This window comes from Oncorhynchus tshawytscha, linkage group LG17 (genome assembly GCF_018296145.1).
Source record: "Oncorhynchus tshawytscha isolate Ot180627B linkage group LG17, Otsh_v2.0, whole genome shotgun sequence".
In the NCBI taxonomy this organism is placed as follows: domain Eukaryota; kingdom Metazoa; phylum Chordata; class Actinopteri; order Salmoniformes; family Salmonidae; genus Oncorhynchus; species Oncorhynchus tshawytscha.
Genome location: NC_056445.1, coordinates 20,629,800 through 20,641,602, shown reverse-complemented (window position 1 = coordinate 20,641,602; position 11,803 = coordinate 20,629,800). Strand labels below are relative to the sequence as shown.

Below are 11,803 nucleotides of genomic sequence, written 5' to 3'. Positions count from 1 at the left end.
CACACGTTCTCTCTACCAATGACCAAAACACACACACATACAGTACACACACACACGTTCTCTCTACCAATGACCAAAACACACACACATACAGTACACACACACGTTCTCTCTACCAATGACCAAAACACACACACATACAGTACACACACACACGTTCTCTCTACCAATGACCAAAACACACACACATACAGTACACACACACGTTCTCTCTACCAATGACCAAAACACACACACATACAGTACACACACACGTTCTCTCTACCAATGACCAAAACACACACACATACAGTACACACACACGTTCTCTCTACCAATGACCAAAACACACACACATACAGTACACACACACGTTCTCTCTACCAATGACCAAAACACACACACATACAGTACACACACACACGTTCTCTCTACCAATGACCAAAACACACACACATACAGTACACACACACACGTTCTCTCTACCAATGACCAAAACACACACACATACAGTACACACACACATGTTCTCTCTACCAATGACCAAAACACACACATACAGTACACACACACGTTCTCTCTACCAATGACCAAAACACACACGTATACAGTACACACACACACGTTCTCTCTACCAATGACCAAAACACACACTCATACAGTACACACACACGTTTTCTCTACCAATGACCAAAACACACACGCATACAGTACACACACACGTTCTCTCTACCAATGACCAAAACACACACGTATACAGTACACACACACACGTTCTCTCTACCAATGACCAAAACACACACTCATACAGTACACACACACGTTCTCTCTACCAATGACCAAAACACACACGCATACAGTACACACACACGTTCTCTCTACCAATGACCAAAACACACACGCATACAGTACACACACACGTTCTCTCTACCAATGACCAAAACACACACGTATACAGTACACACACACACGGTCTCTCTACCAATGACCAAAACACACATTCAAAAAAATGAACAATAACAAACAGAACAGACACAACAAACCCATTCAACACCACACAGCCGCAGCCCATGATAACGCAAGCATGTCTGACATGCTAATGTGTCCTTTCTTTGTGCCTGTCAGACTGGATGAGGAGCAGCAGTATAGGGTGGCTGTGGAGGAGCAGCTAATGGCCGCCCAGGACCGCCTCAAACTGTAAGAGAGTTATCACAGCTTAGTGTCTCCCGTCACATGACAGAGGTCATCCTCTGCCTTCCCCTACAGCTCTACACTCACTGACACAGTATGATTCTAATGAGGAATGAGCATGTCAGCTCGCTGCTGTGACTGTCAGGCTCTATAGAGATGCTCTGCTCTGTGATTTGTAGAGGTACTGTGTTGATAATGGGATTATTGGCCTCAAGTCATCGTTTGACATATTTGTGTTGGAACTTATCGGAGTGCTTTCCTGTGTGTGTCAGACAGTATTTACTCAGTATCTCTCCTCGCTCACCTGCCGTAGGATCAACCAGGGTGAATGGCAGTCGGCCCATGAAGGGCAGTTCTCTGCTTCTGAGACAGCTGTCCTCATTGAGCCACCAGGAGGCTCTGTCACCCGAGTAAGTACCAACCAACACCCTGGATTATTTACACAGGATACATATCTGAAGATGAAATGTCCATTCACCATCGTCATGTAAGAATGGTCTGTTCCTCCTCCTACTACTACTACTACTACTACTACTACTACTACTACTACTGCCTCCTGTAACTGTCTATACTTCTCTCTCTCCCCCTCCCTCTCCATTTCTCTCTCTCTCGCTCTCTCTCGCTCTCTCTCGCTCTCTCTCTCTTCACCTCTCCCTCTCTCTCTCTCCCCCTCCATCAGATTCGGGGGAGCAACAGGCCAGGCCTGATGAGAATGCTGCGTGTGTCCTTCTGCTCTCGCCAGCGCACACCCCTGCTGGTGTCCCTCTACCTGCTCACCGTGCACGTGCTGCTACTGCTCTGCCTGGGGGGTTATGTTTAGGGCACCCTCCACCCCTTAGAGACTGGGAGAGGAGAGAGATGGAGAGATAACAGACATGTGACACAGACCCTCCCTCCCCCTCTCCAAGACCGGTATCATATTACTGTTACATTCAATACTGTAGAATAGGAGAAGACTTGTCTCACACACACACACACACACACACACACAGACCATGCACTTTTGATACAACAAAAAAATAACGGAAGTGTGTCTTAGCCTGTTAACCAAAGTGAAGTTTTTTTATATACTGGGAGTCAAAAACATCCTCTGCCATCATTGATTTTATTCAATATTTAATATGTTACCGTTAGCATACATGATCAGTCAAATGTTATTGTAGAGGAAATGAGAAGCAGTATTGCACTACCTCAGGACTGTTGTTTGTTAGACTTCTATAAAGGGACGTGGATATTATGCATCTTTAAATGTACCTGGGGGAACTAACATGAAATGACACTATACAGTGGATTTACACGGTGTTTAGTTTTTCAGACAGTTTTATATTAGTGGTGGTTTAGGTGCCTTTAAATGAGGAGAATAAAGGATCATTTCATGTCTGGATGGAGTGAGGGTTAGGATCTGTGGATCTGTTCAGATCTCTCTCTCTCTCCTATGTTCTCACGTACAGTGGACACCAACTGAAACGTGTACAACCTGCTATGACTACATTCCCACAAACATCTATTTATTTAATATTTATTTTTCCTCTTGTTTTCTCTTTAATTAAAGAGAGAGCACCGTCATTGGCATATTTGACTCCTGTAGTATTTGTATGTCGTATGTACAGTATGTATGTGCTGGATGTGGGTTATCCAATCAATTCCCCAATTTCTGCCATTGTTGCACAGATGAGGGTTTTATTCTATTGATTTTATGTCAGATTCATTTGCCATTCTGGTGTAATGTTGTCCATTCCAAATGAAAACGTGTTGGTGTTTTTTCTGTGACACTACAAATAATGTCCATCCAATCTATGATTCCTATAATTTAGCATTATTTATTGCTTATGCATTCAAACCGCATAATCTACTACAATGTATGGTGGACACAATACTGCTGGGGAAAATGACTAGTCAAAAACGTATTCTTGTTGTCTGTTGTCCCACTACACATCTTGTGACTCACTTGTCCTCTGTTAACTTCTATTGTAAATGACCTTGTACTGTGCTGTACAGATTGAAATGTGATGATGATGATGATATGTGTTTTTCAGCACAGCACACTGAGAAGTATAGGGCTAGATGGGGACCAGTTAGAATATAACGGGTGGAAAGATGAGACACAAAATGGGAATTACACATGATTTATGACCTTATGAAAACAACTGGTGCAAAGTCAATCTGGTGTCAAATCTCTGTATGATAAGTGTTGGTTACTCTTGGGCTATTTTTTTAAATTAAATATATTGGGAAAACAAATGGATGTTTATTACGGAATGAGAGTGTATTTTAAAAACTAATTAACAAACAGCATTGTTTTGACTACAATTGTGTCCAACTTTGATAGAGTAGCAAACCCGTAGCTACTTGCATGGAATCGGCCACGCGCATTATTTCCTATAGCAACAGTTTGCGTGACTATCCTCGTTCTGGTTGAGACTTGTGAAAATATACATTTGTGATATAATTGCATCAAAAGAATTTGTCCGGCAACGCAAAGGTACGTATAATTACCATGAAATAATGTTTTTGTTTGAATGAAGTATGTATCACGGTGATATTAGAAGTTCTTAACGTGTCTATCTTTCAGGAAGTTGCAGATAAGTTCTGTACTGATCTCATAGGCTAACGTTATATTGTTTCAAAGTTGAAGGAAGGAAAGGAAAGGAAGGTCTAGCCTACTTGGAAGATATAAATAGTTACTGTGTAAATATTAGCCAATTTATGTTTAGTTTTACTACTATTTTGGGTAAATGCAGACAAAAAGCACGCATCAAACAGGTGACTTTATATAAGCCAGATCCTTTTATAACCGTTATATTTCTTTTAAAAATATTTTGTATTACCTTGTTACTAAACCAAAATACCAAACGCATGTCCTCAAATGTACAACCTTTAGATATATGCACAAATACCAGACGTTGATAGTATGTGTAGCTGACGGTAACTGACTGCAGTTTGTGTGGTACAAGGAGAACGCATCAGGTAGCCGCACTACATTACATTGACATCAGGCTGGACAGCTGTGACCAGCTGTAAGATACCCACCACTTCCATCAGGTTACTTTGTGTTTTGTTAAACTATTCATGAATGATGATAGTGTGTTATTTTATGATGAGAGCACTGCAGCTCAGTGCTGTATAAATAACTTCCTTTTTTGTGACCTCAGCAGAATGAGACCATATACTTACGGTTAGCTGTCAGTATTTCCACTGACAAAGGGGAAATGTTAAATGCCTTGGAGCTTATTTGTATTTGCAGGAACAGGTGATTGTCCACAAGGTACATACAGTGTTTACTAAAGCAGTGTTTCTCAACTTGTTTGTACACCAGGGACCAACAAGCTGTGATCCCTCTTGTGTTTACACAGACACTACGCTTAGACTGACAGTACAAATCTTCTGTTTTGTGTCTCTTCAGAGATGTGGAAGTCAGTGGTGGGACACAACGTGAGCATAAAGGTTGCAGAGGGGGACGACTGGGAGACCGACCCTGACTTTGAGGTTAGCTACTGGGATGGAGGGAGCGAGGGTCCTTACAGAGCTAGTGTATTTACTAAAGCACTCTCTAATCAATATTTTCTCCCAGTGGAATTAACGTTTTGTTTACGCTTGGTCCGTAACCGCCTCAGTCCTGCTTTTCCATGACACCTTGGTCTTCAGACTACAGTTAGGTGATGAGAAGGACTTGGGTTCTGTGTTTCAGAATGATGTGTCAGAACAGGAACAGAGATGGGGGGCCAAGACCATTGAGGGGTCTGGTCGAAAAGAACACATCAGGTAACCATTGAAGACAGATCACAGTATGATTGGTGTTATGCTGTTGAAGAGCTATGGGGGATGGTTAGCTCAGCTGTGTATTGCAGCTTTACCTCTGTAGAAACAGGAAAAGGAAGTGAAAAACAGTGTGTAGGCTGTCAAGCATTTAGTCTTACCTAATATGGGTTGGTGACTGAGTAAATCTAAGGGTTAGCCACAGACTAGTGTAACTATGTAGTCCCGGGGTCAGCCGATAATTTAAAATGGGAATAAAGTTATGCAAAAAAGTTCTGATGTCTTTGTGTGTGTGTACGCATGTGTGTATGATCCCTCCATCTCCCCAGTGTATCAGAGCTGAGACAGAAGGTGTCCCAGGAGCATGAGGTGGGGAAGCAGAAGGAGCGAGCGGAGGCTCCCAAGGCCTCTTACGGTTACGGAGGGAAGTTTGGAGTGGAGAAAGACCGCATGGACAAGGTTAAGTTATAACATGTTATCATGTGATGTTCATACACTACATGACCAAAAGTTTGTGGACACCTCGTCGAACACCTCATTCCAGAATCATGGGCATTAAAATGGGGTTAGTCCCCTCTTGCTGCTGTAATAGTCTCGACTCTTCTTGGAATGCTTTCCACTAGATCTTGGAACAATCATGGGGCGGCAGGGTAGCCTAGTGGTTAGAGTGTTGGACTAGGAACCGAAAGGTTGCCAGATCGAATCCCGGAGCTGACAAGGTTCCGGGATTCGAACCATTAAAAACAGCCCCAGACCATTCCTCCTCCACCAAACTTTACAGTTGGCGTGATGCATTGGGGCAGGTAGTGTTCTCCTGGCATCTGCAAACCCAGATTTGTCCGTCAGACTGCCAGATGGTGAAGCGTGATTCATCACTCCAGAGAACGTGTTTCCACTGCTCTAGAGTCCAATGGCGGCGAGCTTTACACCACTCTAGCCAACGCTTGGCATGGTGATCTTAGCTTGTGTGCGGTTTCTCGGCCATGGAAACCCATTTCATGAAGCTCCGGATGAACAGTTCTTGTACTGATGTTTGGAACTCTGCGGTCCCATTCTGTGAGCTTTTGTGGCTTACCACTTTGCGGCAGAGATGTTGTTGCTCCTAGAAGTTTCCACATTCACTTTAACAGCACTTACAGCTCTAGCAGGGCAGAAATTTAACAGACAAACTTGTTGGAAAGGTGGCATCCTATGATGGTGCCACATTGAAAGTCACTGAGCTCTTCAGTAAGGCCATTCTACTGCCAATGTTTGTCTATGGAGATTGCAAGGTTGTGTGCTTGATTTTATATACCTTGCAGCAACAGTTGTGGCTGAAATAGCTGAATCCACAAATCTGAAGGGGTGTCCACATACTTTTGTATATGTAGTGTATTTCGCTCATAAGGTCTTCAGTCAAGTCCAAATAACGCATCAAGCACAAGGCTTCCTCTAATGCAGTGCTGCTCACCCCAAAACATATGTTGTCAGACAGTACAGTTGTGTGTTCTGACTTATTGCAACTTTTATAGACTTCAACAGTTTATCTAAGATCATTTCCGGTGTTGATGTATTATATGTGTGTAATTACCCAGGGGGCAGTGGGGCATGGCTACGTGGCGCAGGTGGAGCAGCACTCATCCCAGACCGATGCAAAGAGAGGATTCGGGGGGAAATTTGGAGTGCAGAAAGACCGTGTGGATAAGGTGAGGAAACTATACTCTTACTGACAAATACAAAGATATCACAGGATTTGATGAACAGGATGAGGGATCGTCCTGGTGATGAACATTCCTTCTCTCTCCCTGTAGTCTGCCATGGGATTTGAATACAAGGGTGAGGTGGAGCAGCATACATCTCAGAAAGGTACAGCCTTCAGGACGTCTAATACACATACGTTCTGATTTCCAATAAGTTGACTGCATGTTGTTATCCTACCCATCTACTCCTGGCATACCTCTCACCCTGCTTTTATCTATCAGACTATTCAAAGGGTTTTGGAGGGAAGTATGGGGTGGAGAAGGAGAAAGTGGACAAGGCTGCCTTGGGATACGACTACAAGGGAGAGACCGAGAAACACCAGTCTCAGAAAGGTTAGAGGGGAACTGTACCGTGGGCTGTTGTTTCTAAGTAGAAACGTTTCATGGTCAGTTATTCATATTAGATTTCTTGTTCATATTTGAAACAACCTCATCCCTCACTCTCCCTCACCAGACTATTCAAAGGGTTTTGGAGGGAAGTTCGGGGTGGAGAAGGAGAAAGTGGACAAGGCTGCTTTGGGTTACGACTACAAGGGAGAGACCGAGAAGCATGAGTCACAGAAAGGTCAGTTACTCACAGTTGTAGCCACAGTTGTGTTTGTAAAAGTCAATGACCATGTCCACATTAAACTGACCTTTGATCTCCACGTTCAGACTATGCCAAGGGCTTTGGGGGACGCTATGGCGTCCAGACAGACCGCATGGATAAAGTGAGTCTTGCGTGACCCTCGACTCAGGATGACAGTAATTCTTGACGCATTTTACATTGACCTGTACAAACACTCAGGCTATGACGTTTTCTCATTGATTGGAATTCTGGTTCCCCATTGGCTCTATAGAGTGCAGTGGCCTTCACAGACATGGAATCCCCTACCTCTGCCTATGAGAAGACAATACCAATGGAGGCATGTAAGTATGCGCTTTATAGTTCCTCATAAACATTTAGTTCACAAGTTCAAAGAGGAAAATATGTTTTTTGCTTTTCCGGTCTGTCTGCAGCAAGTGCAGGGGCAGGCAACCTGAAGGCTCGCTTTGAGAACCTGGCTCGGTCATCAGACGAGGAGAACAGAAAGCGAGCGGAGGAGGAGAGAGCCAGGAGACAGGCTAGAGAGGAGAGAGAGCAGGAGGAGGCACGACGCAGACAACAGGTACTGCAATAAACATGTTACTCCAATAAACATGCACACTGACACAGCGGTATGTATCTCTTGTAGGAACAGAACAGCAGGGAAGAGGAAGCAGAGCAGCATCAGCCTCCACCTGTTGAAGAGCAGAGACCTCCACCTGTTGAAGAGACCAACAGGAAGCCCCAACCACCACAGCTGCCCACTGCCAGGGCAGTGCCTCAGATACCAAGAGATGAGCCAGTGGTAGATATCTCTGATTTAATTCAATACAACTCACTGATGACCTAACAACTGTCATTTCTTCTTCACCATGTTATAAAATGAATTGCTGAAATTCACACCTAGTCATTTTCTGTGGTCTCGGGAGGAAGAGGAGGAGCCAGTCTATGACCAGCCCCCGTGCCTGCCCCCACGGTCAAGTGACTTGCTGGAGGCGGAGCCACCTCAGGAGCAGACCCCATCAGAACCAGAGCAGGAGGATGAGGGAGAGTATGAGGATATCTCACCAATACCTTTCCCAGAACCTGATCCAGGTCAGTGTGCCACACCCAGTGGGGTAGTGGGGTTTGGTAACCCATTACTGTGTCATATCAAAGACTGACCCTTCCATGTGTTCCCTCTACAGCTGTGGATAATGACTATGAGGACCTGACATGCGGTCAAACCGCAGTGGCCATTTATGACTACCAAGGAGGTAGGTAGCCTACTGTATCAATGACTGCGTTGTGATATCATGTCACAATTCTCATCTATTTCTTAGTCATACTGTGATGTTGTTACTTCCATTTGTGGATGAATACAGAAATCAATGCTAAACATTGCTCAACACAGAAGTCTATAAACCCTTTCGGAGACAATGTTAAAATAATGTTATTCTCACACATGAAGAAGCAGATGATGAGATCTCCTACAACCCCGATGATGTCATCACCAACATAGAGATGGTGGACGAAGGCTGGTGGAAGGGACACTGTCACGGACGCATTGGACTTTTCCCTGCTACATTCGTGAAAATGATGTAGTGAGCGTGCCTATACAGTCTCCAACACAGACATATACCTGAGCCCATAGGACCTGTGGGTCTTTTCACAGGGGGGACATCAGCATATTGATCCTATCGGACAGGTATAGGTAGATTGTACCGTGGTAGAATCTCAATTGCATACACCTCTATCCTCACTTTCTCAATAACCATTGGAGAAGGAACCTCTGGCTTTCTCATCCAATGGGCTTTGAGGTGAGGAGGACGCAAGGAGTATACAATTGAGATTCTCCATGTTTTCTAATCAATTAATTTATATCTGGTCAGTAGTCTTGACATATAATGGATAGTCATTGTGCTTCATATTGCTCAGGGTGGGGATGCATAAAAGCTGATTGCTAAATGTTCCAGTGAAATTCTCATACACTTACACTTCAAATGATTATGGAAGTCATTTAGCTATGGAATGTTTTGTTTAAAAACCGCATGTAATCAATAAAATGTCTTAATGTACAGAAACACATTTATTTACTCCAACGTGATGGACAGTTTGTTACATGTCTTTGTAATGATGGGCTAGGCTACAGGAAGAGCAAATCAAACAGGAATGGCGCTACCAACAACAGCATTATTGGGGTAAAATGTAAAGAATATACCATATTTTCTTCTGTATACCACAGCCATAAGAAAACATGGCTTTCATTCAAGTGAAGTATGTCAATGCAGTACTATACCATTGTGCCCAAAAATACAACTGTTGATTCCTTTCATACATGGGCTTACAGACAATGTGTTGCACAATATAGATCATTTGCCTCATATCACCATTTAATTTGAACATAAGGCAACTCAAGTTCACAAAGATCATGTATTCAATCTCCGATACATGATATTCAATGATCATGTGTGTCACAGGTTCTAAGTCAGAAGTCCTTTGGTTTTCTCCAGGCTACCAGGCAATGCCCTTCTTTTTTTTGTTGGCCTTTCCTCCCGATTTCTTTGTTATGCGTTTGCCTTTCAGTTTCTTGGCCTGTCGTTGGCTCATCCATGTTGGGTACTGTCCGTGCTCGTCCAATTGGGTCGTCTTACTGCGCTTGCTGTCCATGTCCATCTTTCCATCTGAAAAGCAAAAAACAAAAGGTGTCAAAACTCAAGACATTGGAAACGATACAAAATGCTTGATCTACGTGTGTGTTCTCACCATCAACTTCCTCTCCCTCCATGTCTACATCCACTTTCTTCTCCTTTATCTTCCCAGCTGGCACCACTGTAGCTATGTCCTGAATGTCATTCATGGAGATCTCTCCTGTGCCACCGTGGGCCAAGGCTAGCTTCAGCCGAGCCAGTTCCTTAGGGGCGTTCTTCGCTCTCTTCACAGCACGCATCTTCCGCTTCCATTTGCTTCGCAGACTTTTGGCCATTGTAAGGTTCTGAAAAACAGGGTTACATAATGGAAACACAGATCCACTTGCATAAGACATCTCGACTGGCTTTAACTCTAGTTCAGTGACAGTCTCTGCAGAGCCTAGCCATACATTGCACATGTACACAGCCCATCTGTAAATAGCCCACCCAACTACCTCATCCCCATATTTTTGTATTTATTATTATTTCGTCACTATGGCCTATTTATTGCCTTACCTCCCTAATCTGACTACATTTGCACACACTGCATATATACTTTTCTATTGTGTTCTTGGCTGTACGTTTGTTTATCCCATGTGTAATTCTATTGTTTGTGTCGCACTTCTTTGCTTTATCTTGGCCATGTCATAGTTGTAAATGAGAACTTGTTCTCAACTAGCCTACCTGGTTAAATAAAATAAAACATACGATTGAGTTCTTGGCTCATGTAAACAACACTCATGCCATCAACTCCCATCATGCCACGTCAGCAAGCCAGCAAAGACATTCATCTAGCCCAAATACCCCTCAATCATAAATCGAGGTTCTTGTATAATTAATCATGATGAATTGCCGTTAAACTGTCCATGATTTTACTGTCCTTGCAAGCCTCCACATAAAACAGTAAAGTTAGCTAGCTGGAGTACTTAGCTAGCGTTTAGCTAACGTGGCTAATAGCTACCTTGCTAAAGAAAACGAATTGTTTTAAAACAATCGATCGGCCAATACCATTCGATGTTTTTGCACTTCAATAACTAGTATTCGGTGTATTCAATTTACTCGTATGTATGGTATTGTAAAAAATAAAAGCACGTTAACATACGTAGATGTATTCTCCGTACAGTTGATGCGCAGGCAGTACACACGTGTTTGTATTTTCGACAACCGTAAAGCACGTCAGACGGTCGTTATGTTGGACACATTTGCGACTACTTACGTCCTCTTAATTTACTATCATACTGTGAACTCGTATTTATTTAATCGAAAACCTATAACCTACATATTTAGTGTGATACATTATCAGTGGTGGATAACCGACGAACTTCCTCATGCACTTTATTCTCAATTTATCGATACGTATTATCAGCTATTCTGGTGCAGTTCACAGTTCTTTCAGGAGATGGTGAGCTCATTCTATAATGCAAGCCAAAGCCACCTGAGTCTCATTAATGATCATCCAATTATCCACAAATTCACATCTGCTCCAGAACAAATGTGTTGAACCACTTTGACCTCTGTCTGCAAAAACAAAGGGCAAAGAAAAAGCAAAGTATGTGAGTACAGTAAATTAGAAATTATATGTTATACCATCACAACAATTGAATGATCTACAACCATTCAAGAAAAATACATTATTGTTGGCATGGTTGAATATTCTTTTGTACTATTTCAATAGAATAATTTTCAAGTCTGCAGTTTCTTCTGGGACTACAGGTCATCTAGCTAAAGACCGACTGGGGTGTAAAATCCAAGGGCATGGCCCTACATACATTAGGCCTTCACTCTTCCCTAGGAGATGTGAGTTGAGCCCTGCGCCTTTCCAGCTGACCTCCTCGGCTCCCTGCTCACGCAAGTGGAGGCCAACCAGCCCCAAACTGCCCCCTCATTCCTCTTCACATCCCAGA

At 43.1% G+C, this 11,803-nt stretch overlaps 3 protein-coding genes across 5 annotated transcripts in view; 2 read left to right on the top strand and 1 right to left on the bottom strand.

Annotated features, from left to right (window-relative positions):
- Positions 1–3,411, top strand: part of golgb1 (golgin B1) — a 42,059-nt gene extending 38,648 nt beyond the window's left edge. For both annotated transcript variants that reach the window (XM_024377296.2, XM_024377295.2), the window contains exons 19-21: positions 1,105–1,176; positions 1,484–1,580; positions 1,850–3,411. In XM_024377296.2, coding sequence (XP_024233064.2) covers positions 1,105–1,176; positions 1,484–1,580; positions 1,850–1,990 — 310 coding nt within the window. In that variant the 3' untranslated portion in view covers positions 1,991–3,411. The remainder of the gene's footprint in view (positions 1–1,104; positions 1,177–1,483; positions 1,581–1,849) is intronic.
- Positions 3,412–4,575: 1,164 nt separating this feature from the next.
- Positions 4,576–9,297, top strand: LOC112217050 (hematopoietic lineage cell-specific protein). 2 transcript variants are annotated; one of them, XM_024377297.2, is made up of 14 exons: positions 4,576–4,656; positions 4,859–4,932; positions 5,256–5,385; positions 6,501–6,611; positions 6,717–6,771; positions 6,888–6,998; positions 7,120–7,230; positions 7,320–7,375; positions 7,505–7,574; positions 7,665–7,813; positions 7,880–8,035; positions 8,157–8,325; positions 8,418–8,486; positions 8,681–9,297. In XM_024377297.2, exons 1-14 carry the CDS (start codon positions 4,576–4,578, stop codon positions 8,812–8,814), a joined length of 1,476 nt encoding a protein of 491 aa, XP_024233065.2. In that variant the 3' UTR covers positions 8,815–9,297. The 2 variants fall into 2 exon arrangements, with proteins under 2 accessions (XP_024233065.2, XP_024233066.2); XM_024377298.2 differs by lacking the exon at positions 6,888–6,998.
- LOC112217051 (protein LLP homolog) lies at positions 9,280–11,146 on the bottom strand. Its single transcript, XM_024377299.2, has 3 exons — positions 11,002–11,146; positions 9,976–10,204; positions 9,280–9,893 (listed from the first exon to the last, which is right to left on the bottom strand). Exons 2-3 carry the CDS (start codon positions 10,193–10,195, stop codon positions 9,724–9,726), a joined length of 390 nt encoding a protein of 129 aa, XP_024233067.1. The 5' UTR covers positions 10,196–10,204; positions 11,002–11,146; the 3' UTR covers positions 9,280–9,723.
- Positions 11,147–11,803: the final 657 nt, after the last annotated feature.

Coding starts and splice junctions, on each gene's coding strand:
- LOC112217050 (XM_024377297.2), top strand. CDS start 4,576: ATGTGGAAGTCAGTGGTGGGACACAACGTGAGCATAAAGGTTGCAGAG. Junction 6,999..7,119: donor GAAACACCAGTCTCAGAAAG/GTTAGAGGGGAA, acceptor CTCCCTCACCAG/ACTATTCAAAGGGTTTTGGA. Junction 7,575..7,664: donor GACAATACCAATGGAGGCAT/GTAAGTATGCGC, acceptor GTCTGTCTGCAG/CAAGTGCAGGGGCAGGCAAC.
- LOC112217051 (XM_024377299.2), bottom strand. CDS start 10,195: ATGGCCAAAAGTCTGCGAAGCAAATGGAAGCGGAAGATGCGTGCTGTG. Junction 9,894..9,975: donor GGAGGGAGAGGAAGTTGATG/GTGAGAACACAC, acceptor TTTGCTTTTCAG/ATGGAAAGATGGACATGGAC.